Source organism: Trichechus manatus, unplaced genomic scaffold (genome assembly GCF_000243295.1).
Source record: "Trichechus manatus latirostris isolate Lorelei unplaced genomic scaffold, TriManLat1.0 scaffold00095, whole genome shotgun sequence".
NCBI lineage: Eukaryota > Metazoa > Chordata > Mammalia > Sirenia > Trichechidae > Trichechus > Trichechus manatus.
In genome coordinates, this window is record NW_004444031.1 from 809382 (window position 1) to 830821 (window position 21440).

General features: G+C 36.0%; 1 protein-coding gene across 3 annotated transcripts in view; it reads left to right on the top strand.

Annotated features, from left to right (window-relative positions):
* Positions 1–21440, top strand: part of KCNT2 (potassium sodium-activated channel subfamily T member 2) — a 476589-nt gene that overhangs the window by 395962 nt on the left and 59187 nt on the right. For all 3 annotated transcript variants that reach the window (XM_004382548.3, XM_004382549.3, XM_004382547.3), the window contains one exon: positions 9557–9668. In XM_004382548.3, the coding sequence (XP_004382605.1) occupies positions 9557–9668 (112 nt within the window). The remainder of the gene's footprint in view (positions 1–9556; positions 9669–21440) is intronic.

A 21440-nucleotide genomic window follows, 5' to 3' on the forward strand; every position in this document is an offset into this window, starting at 1 on the left:
CATTTGTTTGGAAAGTGATAAAGAAATTACTGCATTAAATGGATGGTTGTATAGGATGAATTCTAAGGCCACTTCCAATTGTGAGTTGTTAATATATGTTTAGCCCAGAAATATCTATTCAACATCTAGTAAGTGTGGGGGACTATACAGGATCCTATGGCTCCTTATTCAGTGATGAATAAGGCAGAAATCACTCCTGGCCTCTGGATGCTAATAGTCTGACAGTCATTTAAAGATTTAACTAGAGAATTAAAAGTGTAGCAACTATTGTAAAAAGGAGAATGTTACATACACCCAGATAACAAGAATATCTGATCTAGTCCATGGGTCAATGCCTCCCTGAGTAATTGATACTTAATCTGTCACTTGTAGGATGAATAGAAGTTAAGTGGGCAAAGAGTCGGGTAGAACATTCCAGGTGGGAGCAGCATATACAAAGGTACTAAGAATGTGAGGAGCCCTGGTGGCACAGTGGTTAAGAGCTTGGCTGCTAACCAAAAGATCAGAAGTTCGAATCCACCAGCTGCTCCTTGGAAACCCTATGGGGCAGTTGTACTTTGTCCTATAGGGTCGCTATGAGTTGGAATTGACTCAGCCGCATTGGGTAAGAATGTGGCATATTCAAGGACTTGCAGGAGAGCAAGGGGAAGACTGGTGTGACATGAGGCTAAAATGGAAATTAGAAGCCAGATTATCTGTGGATTTGAAGATCGTATTGATACTCAATGTTTACTTAAGAATAACAGGGAATCATTGGAGGACCAAGAAGTTTTAAAAAATCATTTTAGCCTAATGTAGAGAACGGTTTAGAGGAAAGCAAGAGTTTTCTGTGAGAGCAGACCATTTAGAAGACATTTGCATTGCCAGTATAGAAAGGCAAGTTAAAAAAAAAAAATGAAATATTGTCTTTACCTTGCTACAGTAATCTTATTGAGAAAATAACATACATGTACATATGGGAAATGACATACTTCAAAATCATATAACTATAAACTTAAATAAGGCATTTTAAAATAAATGCTGAATATGTGTAAATGCAAGAGTAATTCCTTTATTCAATGCAAGAAGATTTTTAATGTTTAGATTATCTATAGTTTAAATGGATACAAACCAGAAGATACCCTATATTTATTATACACTCATTTATTACTAACTCAGACATCCCAAAGTATTTTAAAATTATTTATAAAACATTAAAATATATTAGTATTTCTTTTAGTGTTGATAGTTATAGTCTAAAACTTTTTCGTGTATCTGAGTGTGCCTATACATCTATGTATATTAATGTATTCTCCCTGTTAGTTAAAAACATAATTCCTAGCCGACATGACAGCTCAGAATTTATAGTGTAACATACTAGCTCAATAAATCAGATTTTGATTAAAATTTAAAAAAACCCAAGCCAGATGATGTTGAGTCAATTCCAACTTATGGTGACCCCTAAGTGTTTCAGAGTGGAACTCCATTGGGTTTTAGGGGCTGATTTTTGGAATTAGATTACCAGATCTTTCTTCCAAGGAGCCTCTGAATGATGGACTTGAAACTCTATAACCTTTCAATTAGCAACTGAGTGCATTAACTGTGCACCACCCAGGGACTTCTTGATTATGATAGTGTAAATTTCTAGATTTGTGTGTTCTTGTGCTTGTTTATTTGTTTTGCTTCAAGATACAAACAGAAGAAGCTTCAGAGTTCTTTCAGTAGTCTGTGAAATAGAGTATATGGTATAATTTTCTTATTTTATTGATTAGCATAACTAGGCATGTCATATATATTTACTGAATGACTAATGCAGGCAGTGAACTAAGCCATAGATATTTTATACATCTCCACAATTGTATTCATATCACTCAGTCAGAACATAAAGCAATGGTAGAAAAGTCTTATGCATTACTGGTGGGAATGCAAAATGGTACAACCATTTTGGAAGACGATATGGCACTTCCTTAAAAAGCTAGAAATAGAAATACCGTATGATCCAGCAATCCTAATCCTAGGAATATATCCTAGAGAAATAAAAGCCGTCACACAAATAGACATGTGCACAACCATGTTCACTGCAACATTATTCACAATAGCAAAAAAGATGGAACCAACCTAAGTGCCCATCAACAGAATGGATGGATAAAGAAAGTATGGTACATGCACACAATGGAATGCTACACGACGATAAAGAACAATGATGAATCTGCGAAACATCTCACAACATGGATGAATCTGGAGGGCATTATGCTAAGTGAAATAAGTCAATCACAAAAGGACAAATACTGTATGAGACCACTATTATAAAAACTCATGAAAAAATTTACACATGGAAAGAAACAATCTTTGATGGTTTCCAGGGAGGGGATGGGCGGGGAGGGAAAAACACTAAATGAGTAACTAGTAACTTTGATGAAGGATAAGACAGTACATAATACTGGGAAAGTCAGCACAATTTGACCAAGGCAAGGTCATTGGAGCTTCATAGATGCGCCCAAACTCCTTGAGGGACCAAATTCCTGGGCTGATGGTTGGGGACCATGATCTCAAGGGACATCTAGCTCAATTGGCATAACATAGTCCATAAAGAAAATGTTCTACATCCTACTTTGGTGAGCAGCTTTCAGGGTCTTAAAAGTTTGTGAGCAGCCATCTTAGATACTCCACTGGTCCCACCCGATCTGGAGCAAGGGAGAATGCAGAAAACCAAAGACACAAGGGAAAGATTAGTTCAAAGGACTAATGGACCACAACTACCACGGCCTCCACCAGGCTGAGTCCAGCACAACTAGATGGTGCCCGGCTACCACCACTGACTGCTCTGACAGGGATCACAATAGAGGGTCCTGGACAATCCTGGAGAAAAATATAGAACAAAATGTAAACTCACAAAAAAAGACCAGACTTACTGGTCTGACAGAGACTGGAGAAACCCTGAAAGTATGGTCCCTGGACACCCTTTTAACTTAGTGCTTAGGTCACTCCTGAGGTTCACCCTTCAGCCAAAAATTAGACAGGCCCACAAAACAAAACCAGGCTAAAGGGGCACACTAGCTCAGGGGCAAGGACAAGAAGGCAGTAGGGGACAGGAAAGCTGGTAATAGGGAACCCAAGGTAGAAAAGGGGAGAGTGTTGGGATTGGCAACCAGTGTCACAAAACAAAATGTGTATTAATTGTTTAATGAGAAACTAATATGCTCTGTGGAAACCCTGGTGGCATAGTGGTTAGGAGTTCAGCTGCTAACCAACAGGTCAACAGTTCGAATCCACCAGACACTCCTTCGAAACCGTATGAGACAGTTCTACTCTGTCCTGTAGGGTCGCCATGAGTTAGAATCAACTTGATGGCAACAGGTTTAGTTTTTTGGTTTAATATGCTCTGTAAACATTCATCTAAAGCACAATTAAAAAAACGCAAGTTTTAGATAGGAGAAACTATTATTTTTTAATTACAGTATTGCTTTATTATGATCCTAGTACCTTGGGAAATATGACTTATTATGTCAATTTATTTCTAAAATGCTCTATACTCAGAATGTATTTAGCTTATATTAAGACCTGGAAATAGATGTACAGTATTAGTATTTTTTAAAATACACAATTAAATCTATTGGAGAACCAAATCTATAAATATAAAATATTATAGTTGAGTACCAGTAAAGTATTTTATAGATATAAATGGGCACTGTTGCAAATAGTGTATTATGTAAGTATTACTTAGTCCTAGATTTTCACTAGGTGGCAGGCTTAGCTAATACATTCGCTTTCTCAGTTTAAAATAACAAATGATGTAGGTTCATATAAACAGAGCTGAAATGGCACATCACTAAAATTTTTCTATCTAATTTCAACTCTACAGGTCACTTAAAGACAATGACCAGGTCACTCGATCATATTATCACTCACTATTACCAAGATCTCAAATATAACATATCTAGCTAACTACATGTGTGTACATTCCTATTTGAATAATGTGTTAGAAAAAGATTATAAGCAAGGGAAACCGATCTAGCACAAATTTTTTCCAAGTTAGAATAATGACATATGTAAAAGCTAAAAGCTATATTTACCAGAGAAAATAAAAATTTTCTAGAAGATGAAATTAATTTTCATTAATTTTTATTTTCTCTGATAAATATCGCTTTTAGCTTTTACAAATGTTCTGCATGTGCTAGCCATCCACTAGTGTCTTCATGCTACTTAACTGTGAGCATTCAGTCAGCCATAATTTATCACCCCCAGAAAAACATGTACAGCTTTAAAACTCATCACTTTTTGCTGTTCTTTTCTGTTAGATCATACAGTGTTTAAAATCAGGAAATTTACTTTATACAACTTTGTATGACCTATAGACCAGAGCATGCTAATAATAAATGCTTGATAATTATTTTTTAACTTAGATATTAAATATGGAGCTCAATAAGTAAAAATAACAATTATGAAGTTATGACCCAACAACACTGTTTAGGGATAGAAAGATAATACAAAACACTATATTTTTAAAATAGTGTATTTGCTTTTAATATCAGAAACCCCAACATGCCACTAGATATTCTTAATAATTGGTTGTGTTATTTGGGCCATTTGAGTTCCTTTCCAAAGGTCTGCCCACCTATTTATATAATAATTAAGGGAAGCTCTAGAACCTAACCGCTTGGGTGAGGCCCAGACTCTGCTGTTTCCATTGAGCACGTTATTTTGCCTCTCTTTGCCTTAGTTTCCTCATCTGTAAACTAACAATGGCAGGTAAATCATAGAGTAGTTTTCGGGATTTGAGGGGGTAATAGGTGACCCACTTGATTTCTAATACAAGTTGAAAACCATTCAGAAGCAAAAGTCAGACAAACGGAGATCGAAATATCAGGCAGGAAAATGCATAGCTTTGCTGTCTGATAACACCAGGCTTCCTAAATCTACCACAGGGTACATGGGAAACCCTTAAAATAGTGCTCCAGAAATTTCTGATATTATCATTGTATGGACACTTTTTACTAATTGTTTATCCCTTTTAAAAGATAAAAAAGGGACAAGACAAAGAGGAGAACCTTAAGTAAGTTAATTGCCCTTTTTAGAAACTTAGAGCATGGATAGGGATTTAATGTCTGAAAGAGGCTATACTGGGTACTAGTTGCCCTTGAGTCCAGTACGACTCAGGGCGAACCCATGTGTGTCAGATGTAGAACTGTGTTCCATGGTTTTCAATGGCTGATATTTCAGAAATAGATCACCAGGTTTTCTTCCAAGGTGACTCTGGGTGGACTCGAACCTCCAACCTTTCAGTTAGCAGCTTATAGCGTTGTTTGCACCACCCAGGGACTCCAAATGAGGCTATAGGGTTTTGTTTTCATTAATCTGTTTTGGTACCATTATTTATTCATTTAGTTTCTGTGGTCACAGATTATTGAAAATTGCCCTTGAATCTGTATTATTGTAAATATCTTTAGTGACATTGTTATTTTAAAATATTTCCTAAAAAAGTACTTTTGAAACTGGCAGCTTGTATGAGATTTGGCAGTTGATGGCATTTCTTAGGGTTACCAGATGAAGTTGTGCTTGCCTAAAAGTCAATTGATATTTTCTATATCAGCTCGCTATTCTAATTGTTTAAGAGTTTCTCAAAACATTTAATTTATTGAATTTACTACCTTAGTTGACTTTTGAGTGAGAAGGAGGCTGCTAGGAAAAAAAGACATGCAGAATATAGATAATACAATGTATTCCTGTAAACTAATTTAGTTAAGTTGGAGCACTCTCTTCATCAAGATTTTATCTATTAAACAGATTATCCAAAAATGCACAAACAAGAATTGAGAAATAGTTTATTGTAGCAAAGATTTATTTATTAAAGGAACATAGAGTGCAGTACGAGACGCTGAGAAGGTGTTGGAGAAATACAATTAAAAAAAAGTCCTGCCAATCCAGAAAACCTATCAACAAAGGTGGAAGAGAAAGAAATCAGTTTTATTATTGAATACACGTTAAACCAGGATGTGATGTGCATCACCGACGCTCCGCTAAAGCAATTACAAAGACAAAAGGAAACGTCACTTATTTTATATAGCCAACCAGATGCAACCCATTACATACCTGTTCTCAAGATAAATGATAACTCATTCTCAAGTAAGTGGACTTGACAGCACCGCTTGTCATAGGTAGTTCATTCCTAAATTCACATAGTAATACACTTACTGTATTTTTATGGCAAAAGGTAGTTTTGCAACTTGGAGCCAGATGCCAGACCCCTACCCTCCCTCCCATGAAAGCATGGAGAAAGGAGCACTATCTTCCTTGATGATTGCATTTTAATTAAAGAGATGGCTCCCAGTTCCTTGTGAAAGACATTCCTAGGCTTATTTAGCTTTTAAAAAAATTTACATACATATCAAAGGGGCAGAGAGAGAATTTGTAATTAAAAGTTTTCTAAAATAAATGCTCTAAGAAAAGGGAGGGGGGGAATATACCAATGAGAATTCTTACCATTTTTTTTGTGATTTGTGTTTACCCCTATGGAGGGAAACTTTGCCTTTTTAGATGTTACCATTTAGTAGGAGAGCCAAGGCGTGGATAAACCCAGCAAGAGTATAATGCAAGACATAGTGTGATAAGGGGAATAAATCAAGTAACGGAGCCAAAATGGAGAGAGTTAATTCTGACTTCAGGAGATTCTACAGCTTCATCCCAGTTAGATTTCAGAGGAACTTTAAAGGGTGGTTGGAGTTTCTTTTAAAGAGGAGATGAAAAAGGAAAGTAAGGAGGAAAAAAAGGGCATTTCAGGCAGAAATAGCAACATGAGAAAAGGAAAAATGCTAAGAAAATAGTAATACCGCCACAACTAAGAGATCGTACCTATTGTGTGTTCAGACACTGTGTTACGTGCTTCACAAACCTTATCTTTAAGCTTCACAACACCCTCCTTCATAGAATCTGAGATTGAGTTCCCTCAGTCAACACAAGGTCACAGAACTGTTGTGATATTTATTTGTTGCACAAATAAAATTATTAGCTTTTTAATGTTAAAAATCAGCATAAGAAATTATACTCCAATGATTATTTTGCCAATATTATTTTAGTGTTATTATTGTTAGTTGCCATGGAGTCCATTCGGACTCAAGGCGACCCCATGTGTACAGAGTAGAACTATTCTGTAGTTTTCAAGGCTGTGACCTCTCAAAAACAGATCACCAGGCCTGTCTTCCGAGGCACCGCTAAGTGGGTTCGAACCGCCAACATTTCAGCTAGTAGTACTTTAATATTTGTTCTCAAAATACACATTAAGCCATATTATACTAGCTATATTTCTTTCTATTATAAAAGAATGGAAACATCTGATGTTAAGGCTCAACGTATCATCTGTTGTAGGAGAAAAACATCAAAAAGTTTAGTAAAGCAAAAAGAAAGTTTTATTAGGCATATATTCAAAAGGACAAAAGTGGGAAACAGACAACCATGCTGCCAGAGCCATGTCTGCCCAAGTCCAAAGAATATTACAGAATAGGCAAGAGTGGGAAAAGAGACAAGCATGCTGCCACAGCCATGTCTGGCTGAGTCCAAAGACCATTACAGAATCATCAGTATGTATTAACATTACAAATGGGCAAAACCATTGAAAGCTTAGCCTTTTCAGATTGGCTAGAAACTGTGATACTACATTTTAAATTGTCTTTCTTAACAGTCATTGGTACAGGTTTCAATAACGACAGTCGGGAGGGTCTTCATTGGTCCAACAAATTTCTATTCACTAAATGCTAATAGAAAAAGAGTAGAAAGTCTTTTTCGTTCTGTTTGATTGGCTTTATGTGAAAGGTTCCCTAACAGATATTTTTGAAGATTATCTTAGCTATTGTCTTTATATCTCAGGGCCCAGTTGATGTGTCCTTGTGAGTCCTTGTTAGCCCAGCTCCAGCTGGGTCACATTCTGTATGCTCAAGGAGAGGGAATAATAACTCCAATATTATTTCCTAAATCACCTCTATGGGAGTCCCTGGGTTGTACAGTTAACACACTCAGCTGCTAACCAAAAAGTCGGAGGTTTGAGTCTACCCAGAGGCACCTTGGAAAAAAGGCCTGGTGATCTACTTCTGAAAAATCAGCCCTTAAAACCCTAAGGAGCAAAGTTGTACTCTGACACACATACGGTTGCCATGAGTTGAAATCCACTCGATGGTAACTGGTTTACTGGTCCACAGAGGTAGCCAAAAGGGCATATGAGTTTCACAGATAGCTCTGAAAGAAACTATTTTAAAAAAAATTTTTTAGCGTCTTAACTAGGATGGTGATTAAAGCCCAGAGTTCAGTCAGACCTGAGAGACAGGCAACCGCAGGCTGTGGTAACAGACCCTCTTCAGAATGCTAATCAGCCAAGCCAGCCCACTGCCTCTGGCAGAAAGAAGAGATCCTGGCAAATCAGCAATGAGCATTAGGGAGTTAGAGCTGAAGACAGTTACAAATTTATCTGTAGTGCTGGAGTTCAGGGACAGGGCTCCCATCTTAATAAGAAGTGTATTTCTCTATGAGTCACTGATTCAAGTGCTCCGGCACATGGAACTAACAACTCCCTCACTACGGGAGCTGTGGCATGAAGTGAGAGTTAAGATCAGCAGTAGAAGCTGATTTGTTGTTGAGCCACTGACAGGCTTGTTTATATCCTGCCTGTTTTCAGTCAGTTCTAGTCCCAGAGTTCAAGGTGCAGGTTCAACCTAGTGGTGGGAATGAAGTGGTTATAACTGAGTTTAAAGACATACTGAGTATCCCACAGAGAGTCTGCCACAGACAGCCCCAAACTATTTGAACCAGGAGAGCTACCAGTGATACACAGATGCCAGGTAGGAATCAGATCATCAACAACAGCGAAAATAAAAAAGCATTTACTGCTGTATTCTCCTGTCCCTTTTCTCTGACGGAAAAAGGAGAAAAAAATCATATGTTCACATGTTCGTGGGTCTTTTTTGGGAGGAGGAAAATTGGGGAGGAATGTGGTGAAAAGCTATGGGACATGTGAAAATTCTCAGAATCCTGTTAGAGCAACACTATCCATGCTTTGCCTTGACCCCAATTCATTACAATAAAATTTTAGTGAAATTAAAAATATTTCTTCTTCTCAGAAATACATTCTAGCAAGATTTGACATTTAGAAATTGCATACTATGAGAACAAGAAGTCATAGATAAAACAGCTCACATAATGGACAGTAAGCTCATAATGTAAAATTTCTGCCAATAAGAATGTTCATCTTATAAATTTCTTTTCAGTATTGTCCAAAAAGTAACCCTGTAACTTTTTAAATCACTTTCAGTTTCTTTGCTGCTTCATAGTCTTAGAGAGAAAATTTTTAATAAAGGCCAAATTACTAAATTTATTTTTCTTATTGTGCTCAATTGTTGGTTAAAATATACTTTAGAGACTAGTATTTCATTTTTCTTGCATTGTACAGAACATTTTATGTGGCACTGCCTGCTGTTGTAATTTTGTGTAGTTCTATGCCTAAGGCTAGGAATCACTCAGTCATAAATATGTTGTTATAAAAAAATACCATATTGGATTGTTAGTGTAATGCAAATGTTTCTTTGAAATGTAGGTTGTTTTCCAGTCTCAGTATTATCACAGAGCTTACTCACCCAGCCAACATGAGATTCATGCAATTCAGAGCCAAAGACTGTTACTCTCTTGCTCTTTCAAAACTGGAAAAGGTAAGACTCCACTTTACTAAGAATATCGGACTTTGCTATTTTGATTGAAAGAATAACTCTGAAAAATTCTATGCATATCTATATAGAAAGAAATGCCACAAGATGGTAAAACTAAAAATGCTGTTTGAATTCCTTTTTTAAGGCTAAGCTTCAAATTTATAATCTTCTTAAAAATGTGAATTGATGAATATGAACCATATGAACCATTTCTATCACGAGTGAATATGATGGAGTTATCTTGTGTTATCATCAATCATAAATTGAAAACATGACTCACTGAAGAATTAAATGCAATAAATATGTATGTACTCGTTTAAAATGCCAGATATATTGATAATATTATAAGTGATTTACTGTATCATGAGATCTACATTTGTATAGGGCTTTCCAGTTTTCAAAAATCCTTAAGGTCTTAGAAAGATTGTAGGCTTTGTTGAGAGCTAGCCTCCCAAATGTCATCAGCACAACCTGAGACAAAGCTGAGATTAATACCTACCTTGGTAGGGTAGACTACCAACTCCTAAGTCCTGGGAAACAGGTTGTTGAGCAAGTAAGGATGTTTTCTGCACTCAAGTCTGTTCATTTTCATCTCCAAAGCTGATTCACATACATTAGGGTATTGGGGTCTTACAACTGCTCCTGTAGGGACATAGGGAAATCATTGTTATTCCCTGTTTCCAGATGAGAAAACTAACTTAAGAGAGGTAAAGTAATTTTTTCAAGATAATACAGCTATCAAGTCACTGCAGTAAGGGAGACTTAAGACCACTGATGTTCAAGACAAAATAGTCTATTATATCACGCTCTTTCTACAATATGAAAGGGGAGGAAAGTGTTGCTTAATCAGTTTAGCATTCACAAACAAACAAAGTAATTAGGAAGCCAGCTAGAATTGGAGTGTAGTCTCCTTTGAGAAGAGTGAGGAAGGATCGACCAGTGATGAAGAGGCCAGGCTGTTGTACATAGGGTCCCTATGAGTCGGAATTGACTCAACGGCACCTAACAACAACAACAATAGGCTTATTTCTTGAATCTCAATTCTATTCCATTGATCTATATGTCTATTCTTATACTAGTACCACACTGTTTTGATTACTATAGCTTTATAATTAATTTTGAAATTGGAAATTGTGAACTGTCTAACTTTGTATGTTTTTCAAGGTTATTTAGGCTACTTGGTACCCCTTGCAATTCCATATGAATTTTAGGATCAACTTCTCCATTTCTTTAAAAAAAAAAAAAAAAAAAAGACTGTTGGAATTTTCCTAAAGACTGCATTAAATATATAGATCACTTTGGGTAGTGGACATCTTAACAATGTTAAGTCTTCTAATCCATGAACATTCAAATCCACCAGGCACTCCTTGGAAACCCTGTAGGGCAGTTCTACTCTGTCCTGTAGGGTTACTGTGAATCAGAATCAACTTGATAGCAGCAGGCTTAATCCATGAGCATAGGATTTATTTTCATTTACATAATCTCTTTTAATTTATTTCAGCAATACTTTATAGTTTTCAGTGTAGAAATTTTTCACCTATCTGGTTAAGTTTATTCATTGGTATTAGTTGCTATTGTAAATGGAATTTTCTTAATTTTATTTTCAGATTGTTTATTATTGGTGTATAGAAATATAACTAATTTTTGCACATTGATCTTATACCCTACAACTTTGCTGAATTTGTTCATTAGCTCTAGTAACATTCATGTGGATTCTTTGGTATTTTCTACATATAGGGTCATGTCATCTGCAAATAGAAATGCACCCTCTCCTCATTTACCAACTGGTTAGGTCCCAAAGACAGGTCATTATGGAGGATGACTACATCATTACATAACTGCCAAATTACATCATTACCTACCTGTCAAATTACATCATTACACAACTACCAAATTACATCATTACATAACTGCCAAACCACTGAGAATCATGGCCCAGCCAAGTGGACACATAACCTTAACCATCAAAGCCAGCATTACTCTTGCCTTGCATGCTGATGGTCATTACTGCCAGATGTATGTCATTAATGTGCAAAATAGTCAGATAGTAGATTTTTTACTATTGTCATAAATGTGAAATATCGGATAATGAGACAGTTGATAAGTAAGGAGAAGGTATAGTTCTATTTCTTCTTATTTGATTTGAATACCTTTTATGTCTTTTTCTTGCCTAATTGCTCTGGCTAGAACTACCAGTAAAATGTTGAATAGCAATGGTGAAAGCAGGCATCCTTGTCTTGTTTCTGATCTTAGAGGAAAGCTTTCAGTCTTTCACCATTGAGTATGATGTGAACTGTGGGGTTTTGTTTTGTTTAAATACAAACCCTTTAGTATATTGTGGAATTACTCTTCCATTCCTAGTTTGATGAGTGTTTTTTACAATGAAATGGTGCTGGATTTTGTCAAATTTCTCTTCTGCCTCAATTGAAATCACCATTGTCTTAGTTTGTTACTGCTACTATAACAAATACCACAGGTGGGGTGTCTTTAACAAAGAGAAATTTATATTCTCACATATTAGGAGGCTAGAAGTCCAAATTCAGGCCATCAGCTCTAGGGGAAGGCTTTCTTTCTCTGTTGGCTCTGGGAGAAGGTTCTTGTCTCTTTTCAGCTAAAAAAAAATTGGCAAGTGAAAACTTTATGAATAGCAGCAGAATATTGTCTGATACAGAGACTGAAAATGAGCCTCTCAGATTGGAAGGCACTCAAAATACAACTGGGGAAGAGCTTCCTCCTCAAAGTAGAGTTGACTTTAATGATGTGGATGGAGAAAAGCTTTCAGGACCTTTATTTGCTGATGTGGCAGGACTCAAAATGAGAAGAAACAGCTACAAACATCCATTAATAATCAGAACATAGAATGCATGAAGCATGAATCTATGAAAACTGGAAGTCATCAAAAAGAAATGGAATGCATAAAGATCAGTATCCTAGACATTAGTGAGATAAAATGGACTGGTATTGGCCATTTAGAATCAGACAATCATATGGTCTACTATGCTGGAATGACAAATTGAAGAGGAATGGCGTCCCATTCATTGTCAAAAGAACATCCCCCAGATCTATCCTGAAGTACATCGCAGTAACTGATAGGATAATATCCATACGCCTACAAAGAAGACTAGTTAACATGACTTATTTAAATTTATGCACGAACCACTAAAACCAAAGATGGGGAAAATGAGAATTTTTACCACCTTCTGCAGTCTGAAATTGATCAAACATGCAATCAAGATGCATTGATGTTTACTGATGATTGGAATGTGAAAGTTGGAAAATATGACCTTGGTGATAGAAATAATCCTGTAGATCACATGATAGAATTTTGCAAGACCAACAACTTATCACTGCAAATACCTTTTCTCAACAACATAAACGGTGACTATAGACATGGACCTCACCAGATGAAATTTGTAAGAATCAAATTGATTACATCTGTGGAAAGAGAAGATGGAGAAGCTCAATACCATCAGTTAGAACAAGGCCAGAGGCCGACTGCAGAACAAACCATGAATTTCTTATACACAAGTTCAAACTGAAGTGGAAGAAAAGTAGAACAAATCCACAAGAGCCAAAGTACAACCTTGAGTATATTCCACCTGAATTTAGAGACCGTCTCAAGAATAGATTTGACACATTGAACACTAATGACCTGAGACCAGATGAGTTGTCGGATGACATCAAGGATATTATACACGAAGAAAGCAAGAAGTCATTAAAAAGATAGGAAGAATGAAAAGACTAAATGGATGTCAGAAGAGACTCTGAAACTTGCTCTTGAAGGTAGAGTAGCTAAAGTGAATGAAAGAAATGATGAAGTGAAAGAGTTAAACAAAAGATTTCAAAGGGCGGCTCCAGGAGACAAATGAAGGTATTACAATGAAATGTGCAAAGAGCTGGAGTTAGAAAACCAGAAAGAAAGAACAGGCTGAGCATTACAGAAGCTGAAAGAACTGAAGAAAAACTTCAAGCCTCGAGTTTCAATACTGAAGGATTCTATGGACAAAGTACTGAACGATGCAGAAAGCATCAAAAGAAGATGGAGGGAATACACAGTCACTGTAGCAAAAAGAATTGGTCGATGTTCAACCATTTTAGTAAGTTGCATATGATCAAGAACCAATGGTACTGAAGGCAGACATTCAACCTACACTGAAAGCATTGACAAAAAGCAAAGCTCCAGGAATTGACAGAATGCCAACTGAGATATTTCAACAAATGGGTGTAACACTGGAAGTGTCTGCTCGCCTATGCTAAGAAATTTGGAAGACAGCTACCGGGCAACCGACTGGAAGAGATCCGTATTTACAGCCAGTCCAAAGAAAGTTGATCCATCCCAATGCAGAAATTATCAAACAATATCATGAATATCACAGGCAAGTAAAATTTTGCTGAAGATCATTCAAAAGCAGTTGCAGCAGTACATTGACAGGGAACTGCCAGAAATTCAAGCCAGATTCAGAAGAGGACGTGGAATGAGGGATATCATCGCTGATGTCAGATGGATCCTGGCTGAAAGCAGAGAATACCAGAAAGATGTTTTATTGACTATGCAAACGTGTGGATCATAAGAAATTATAACATTGGGAAGAATGAGAATTCCAGAACACTTAATTGTACTCATGCGGAACCTGTACAGAAACCAAGAGGCAATCTTTCCAACAGAACATGGGGATACTGCTTTCCTAAAATTAAGAAAGGTGTGCATCAGGGTTGTAGCCTTTCACCATGCTTATTCAATCTGTATACTGAGCAAATAATACGAGAAGCTTAGACTTTACGAAGAAGAACATGGCATCAGGATTGATGGAAGACGCATTAATAACCTGCAGTATGCAGATAACACAGCCTTGCTTGCTGAAAGTGAAAAGGACTTGAAGCACTTACTGATGAAGATCAGAGACCACAGCCCTCAGGATGGATTACACCTCAACCTTAAGAAAACAAAAATTCCCACAACTGGACCAATAAGCAACATCATGATAAATGAAGAAAATATTGAAGTTGTCAAGGATTTCGTTTTACTTGGATCCATTATCAATGCCCATGGAAGCAGCAGTCAAGAAATCAAACGACACATTACACTGGGCAAATCTGCTGCAAAAGACCTCTTTAAAGTGTTAAAAAGCAAAGATGTCACTTTAAGGACTAAGGTACGCCTGACCCAAGCCATGGTATTTTCAAGCTCCTCATATGCATTCAAAAGCTGGTCAATGAATAAGAAAGACCAAAGAAGAATTAATGCCTTTGGATTATGGTTTTAATGAAGAATATTGAGTATACCATGGACTGCCAGAGCCCTGGTGGTGCAGTGGTTAAGCATTTGGCTGCTAACCAAAAGATTGACATTTTGAATCCACCTGTCGTTCCTTAGAAACTCTATGGGGCAGTTCTACTCTGTCCTATAGGGTCACTATGAGTCAGAATTGACTCAGTGGCAACTGGTTTGGTTTTGTTTTATTTGGCCAGAACAACGAGCAAATCTGTCTCAGAAGAAGTACAGCCAGAATGCTCCTTAGAAGCAAGGATGCTGCGACTTTGTCTTATGTACTTTGGACGTGTCATAAGGAGGAACCAGTTCCTGGAGAAGGACATCATGCTTGGTAAAGTAGAGGATCAGCGAAAAAGAGGAAGACCCTCAATGAGATGGATTGACACAGTGGCTGCAACAATGGGCTCAAGCAAAACATGGATCATGAGGATGGCGCAGGACTGAGCAGTGTTTCCTTCTGTTGTACGTAGGCTCACTATGAGTCAGAACTGACTTGATGGCACCTAACAACAGCAACAACAATTGTTCTAGTGGAAAATATTTGAGTTTTCCTCTCTGACAGGTTTCCATCTTACACAATTTCCAGCTTTTGTGGGTTTTACTATAATGGGTCTCTTGCTGTTAGCGGCTGTCAAGTTGGCCCCTGATTCATGTGTTACAGAGTAGAACTGCTCCATAGGGTTTTCTTGGCTGTAATCTTTACAGAAGCAGATCACCAGGTCTTTTCTTCTGCAGCACCACTGAGTGAGTTCCAACCACCAACATTTTGGTTAGCAGCCAGTTGCAAACTGCTTGTGACATCCAATCTTTTAATGGGTCTCTAGAGACATACAATGCCAGTATACTTATTTATTATATATTTATTGAAATAATTGAATATGGAAATTTCAAATTCTTGTTAAACTTTTTTTTGCAGAAATGTTTGGTCTCAGGCAATGTTGATTATTCTCTATTTTTTTTTGTTTTCTTATAAGTATTATATTTTCTTAGTTTATGTAACCTTAAATTACATTTTAGGACTGAACATTATCATCAAATCGTAAAGCTAAACTTACGACAATTTATTTTTAGTAAAGCAGACCATGATACACATATGATTGTGATCTTTACTCTGAAACTGATTTTGGTCTGGTGGGCCTTATTATTGAATACCTACAACATGCAAGATAATTGTAACAAAAATTTATCATGTGCTCATGTAATTATAACTTATTTACACAGTTCTTTAGAAGCATAGCATATGGAGCAGTCTTTGGAAGGGAATATCAAAACAATAGTATAGTCTAGACTCAGCAATGGTTCATTCACCTGAATAAGTCTTCTGTTAATCTTTCAAAATCATCTTGAGATTTACATTAATGTTCTTCCATGTTATAAAGCTTTCAAACGAAATTTATGCATCTTTCATTTATCTTTTAAGGATTCAGAGAGTTAAGTTTTACCTTTAAATTCACAGGTTTTCTTGCATAAAGTAATCTCTGGAAGGATGGTTTTTATGTTTCATAAAATAAGGCAAACTTTTTTCTGGCCCCACTCAAAACCTAATTTCTAAACTGATATTCTTGTTAAAAGTAGCGGACTCTCTCATTTAAATCTTGTGCCAACATTATTTTCTTACCTTTTCTGTTCTAAAATTTCCCCCCGTGGAGAATTCTTACTGACTATGCAGACATTTTGGGTGGTTCTAATTCTTCATTTCTTTTCAGTGAGGCACTTGCTTTTTGTAATTTTTTTTTTTTTTAAAGTCTTATCATGGTTATTATTGATTTTGCCATTTTAGTTATTTTTTTATTTTATTTGTGTTTTATGAGTTACAACTTTTGAACAACATTAAAGGATACATAACCTACCTTTGTTTTTGTTCTTTTTTTAAATAACTACATGTATATTTTATTTTAAAGTTTTATAAAACACAAGAAAAAACAGTGATGGTTAATTTTTCAAATTCTAACTTATAAAAGTACAAATATTTTAATTTTTTTATCCTCTAAAAAAGTAACAGTAGTAAGATCATGTGAACAGAATACACTACTGTACTTTCTCTGTGCTTAGCAAAGTTAATTCTCTTTCAGGGCTCAACTCTGATGTGATATCATTCATGATACCATCCCCATCCTCTTTAGGCCTGCATACACTTACATCACATGGCTTTGTATGTTTGATTTGAAGACAGTTCCCTCAGTAAAATTATGAATTCCTGCCAGATTGGGGCCTTCTGTTAATTACCTTTGCATCTTATGAACCTACCTCAGTGCCTGATGGATAATAGTTGATTGATAAATGTTTCTTGGTTGTATTGCTTACAGTTTCTTCTATAAGCTATAGGAATACTCTGTATTAAAATTATTTTCTTTTTTTTCAGCACACATTTTTAAATTTATATTTCATTTATTTACTATATTATATTCCTGGTATAATTTCCATTCATCCAAGTTACTCTTAAAACAAAGTAAGAGCTAGTAGACCTTGATTCATCAGACTAAATATATTATCTTCAGAAGTGTAAAACTGAAGAGTGTATAGATACAAGCCAGTAATGTAAATTAGTAAAGTGGGTCATATGTAAGAAAGAATGATCTAAAAGGGAACAGATGCTTTCAACTCTAGCCATTTGCTGCCGTGACCCATGATACCAGATTTTCCAAATTCAAAAGAAGTGAGAAATTTAGATTTTTCCATTAAATACTAAACATTGGAAACTTATTTAGCTTCAGTAAATTTGTGCAGGCTGAACAAAACTCTTTGGAAGTCCGGATTTGATCTGAACACTGCTAATTTGTAACTTCTAGCCTATATGTTGTTGTTTTATTTTTTGAGACATCAAGAGGTAGGTAAGTGATAGTGTCACAAAAATTAAACTGGAATGGATGGTTAAGATAAGGTATTTGTCATCTCTAATTCTTATTTTTCCATATGCGAAAATGGCACTGGTGAAGTACAATAAAAAAGAAAGAAAGAAAACTAATCCAACATCTTCATTTTCTAGAAGTAAAGAAAGAAAGTCATTGTGGAATATATTTTCATCTGTATGGAATTAATTACTTGAGATCTTACTTTTTTTAAACAACTTTAAACCCAGTGGGGCTTGAAAATGGTGTTGTGAAATCTTTGGCATGTTTCTTTTTCCCCTGTAAAAAAAATGAATAATAAAAAGGCAATAACTCATAAATGCTGAATTATTCACACAAGCAGAAGTGCAACATCACTGGGTTGCTATGAAAAGGTTCTTGGAGAGTGTGAAGCATCATATGCTTGTTAGAAGATTAGAAGGACTTGCAGAGCTGGTGTTGAGAACAGGGAATTCGATACAATGAGAATATTAATAGCAGCGGGATGGAGCTTGATATAATGAAGGTTTTTTCTGGATATAGCCTGATAGCCCGTCTGATTCATCAACAGTCCACACTAGGAAGTACTGAGAAGTCATCCTGGAAAGTGTGAGACAGGCGGTGGAGCACCTTGAATGCTGTGTTTTTAGAATTTCGTATGTAGTGAATGGGGAGCCAGGGTAAATTTTTAAGTGAGGGCTTGGAGGTGGTAACATCATCAGACTGACACTGTCAGGAAATTAATCTGTCGTTTCTGTATTTATCTATGAGAGAAAGGAAGAGACTTAGTAAGTTATTTCAGTCAGTCAGGGATGAGATAGTAAAGGCCTGGTCCAGGATATTGGCAGGGTGAATAGATACATATTGGGTAAAACTAAAGAAAGAATTTTCGAAAAGTACTGACTTTAGTGAGGTAGATGATACATTTATTTTTAAGTACATTAAAATTGTGTTATGTAATAACTGGTGAGCTATAAATGAGACTCAGAACAAGGATGGAAAAACTTGTATGTGTGTATTTTTCTGTGTGACGACTTGAAAGTTGTGCACGTAGATGTATAAACTCAAATCCTTAAGGGAAGATAAGGCCCCAAAGGAAGAAAGCTACAATGGGAAGAAGCTTAGCTGAGGACTTAATTTTGAGGTTCACATAAAGGAGAGCCTAAGAAGAAGACACATCAGGGAAAATGAATGAGGAATCCAAAAGCTAGGATGGAAGTGGAAGTGGAGTGATAACAAAAGAAAGTCAGATTTTCACCATAAGAAGATACTGTGTCAGACATGGTAAGAGAGGTCAAGAAGGGAGAGTGCTGAGAAAAGCCACTAGTTTGGGATATTACAGCATGATTGGATTAGGGGGAGGAATGTCAATCAGAATATCGGAATGTAAAGGAATTGTAGTTCAGAAAGTAGAGGATAGAAAATGTAAACCAGCAAGCCATTTAATTTGGTTCCAATAAAATTCTTCAATTTTTTTCACCTCCCACACTGTTCTTCTAAATCCAATGATTTTATAATCTTTTTCCATATGGTATTGGATGGACACAGATTAGTGGAAACAGAATTTCTGCCAGAAACAAATTTCTTCTTCCAACAAAGGCACATGTTCATGACAGCAAACCAAGTGGAAGATATTTAAAAAATGATTTAGATGACTCAGATTTCTTCTAGGTAGTTTACTTTAGATCAGTGGTTGTTAGGAAAACAGACAATTAATCATTGAAACTTCAATTGAGTGCAGAATTCTACTAGGGAGGAAATAATGTTTTAAAAACAAGACATTACAGCATATGTTTGTACTAGAAGCAACAATAGAATTACCTATCATTGTATCTTGTCACCCCCTCAACAAAAGGCAAAAGAAATACTAAGGTAAAATAACTTTGCATAAAATGAACATTACAATCCTTTACATCTTCCAGCTTCCATTAAAGAATGGCAGTGGGAAGACAGAGAGATTGAGTGAGCCTCAAGTTGTTTCCTGCAACTTGAGTATGGATGCTGTAAGCTTTAAACTGTACTACATCTTTTTTTTTTTTTTTTTAAATTTAGGTAGTTTCTATAAGTAGAACAAATTTTGAATTTATTCATTTGTTCAATAAAGTATCATTGACCATTTGTGTGCCAAGCACTGTGTTAGATATTGTTTATGTGACAGAAAGCAAAAACATGATCTCTAGCCTCCTGAAACTTACAGTCTAGCTAAGACAGACAATTAATAAATTTTAAAAAACAAGGAATTATAATATGAAAAGAGCGATGAAAGAAATAACAGGTTATATGCAAGAGCTACTAGGAAAGCCTACTTTACATAAGGTGCTAAAAAAGACTTCTTTGGGAAGGTCATAATTGAGTTGCAACATTAAGGATAACACCAGGCCAGCCTGATAAAAACTTGGAAAGGAGCATTACAGGAAGAAAGAAAGCCATACAAAGGCCTTGGAGTGATGCGTAATTTAGTATATTCAAAGAACTAATAATAGTAGATTAATAATAATAGTAATAATATTTATTAAGGGATTATCATATGCAATGTTTTTTAGATGTTTTATCTTATTTACTGTATTCGCAATGGGATGTAGTATGAATCCCATTTTGCAGGTGATGAAACAGAGGAACAAATTTAAATAACTTGTATATAAGGTCATCTAATAGTAAGTGGCAACATTTGTTTCAATTTCATGTATGTGTTTCCAGAATCCAAGCTCCAAACCACTGTTATGTTGTGCTGTCTGATAGATCTGTGTTTTTAACTGCCTACAGCACATTTCCACTGATCTTGAAACTCAAGTTCCAATCCGAACTTGTGATCTGCTTTTCCTCCATATTTCCTCTCTTATAGAAAGGCTCCATCATCCACCCAGTTATCCAGAAGCCTGGACATAATTCTCATCTTCTCTATGCTTTATTACCAGATTCCATCATCACACCCTCTCAAATTTAAGATCTCAAATATATTTTGAATAAGGTCTCTTTTCTGCCAATATTACAGTAAAGTGTACTCTCATTTTTCACTAGTATTTCCGCAACATCCTAGTTTATCTTGTCCCATATCACTTCTGCATCCCTAATCCATTTCTATATTGTCAGAGCATTCTAAAAATACCAATATGATCATATCACTCTTCCTCTTAAATGTACTTTAGTTTTTCTCCATTACCCTTAAGATGAAATTCAGAATTCTTTATATGGCTTTAAAATAGTATAATCTGTTTTTCCCAGTCTCAGTTCATGCCATTTTTTCAGTGAAATGATTAATATCACTCCCTTTCCCCTCAAAAATATCCTGATACTTCAAAGTCAAGTCCATGGTAACTATTCAGTCTCATTTCTGACCTCTTTAACCTTCAAGTCTCCCAAGCTTTTTTTACTTCCAGATCTTAGCATGCTGTTCCTTTTTAGCTTTCTTCTTATTATACCATCTCCGAATTTACAGGCTAATTTCTACTCATTCTTTAGTTCTCAGCTTAGACATCTCTTTTACTTCAGCCCCCTCACCCCTAAAAGAATGAGATAGCTGGCATTCCTACAGGCATCTATAGTACCTCTCCTTGTATCATTACACATGCCAACCCCAGTGTAATTACCCATTTTGTTACTTGTACCACTCACAGACTTGTGAGTTCTTGCAGATAAAAAGTACTCATTTTTGTTTACTGATGTCTGGCCCATATT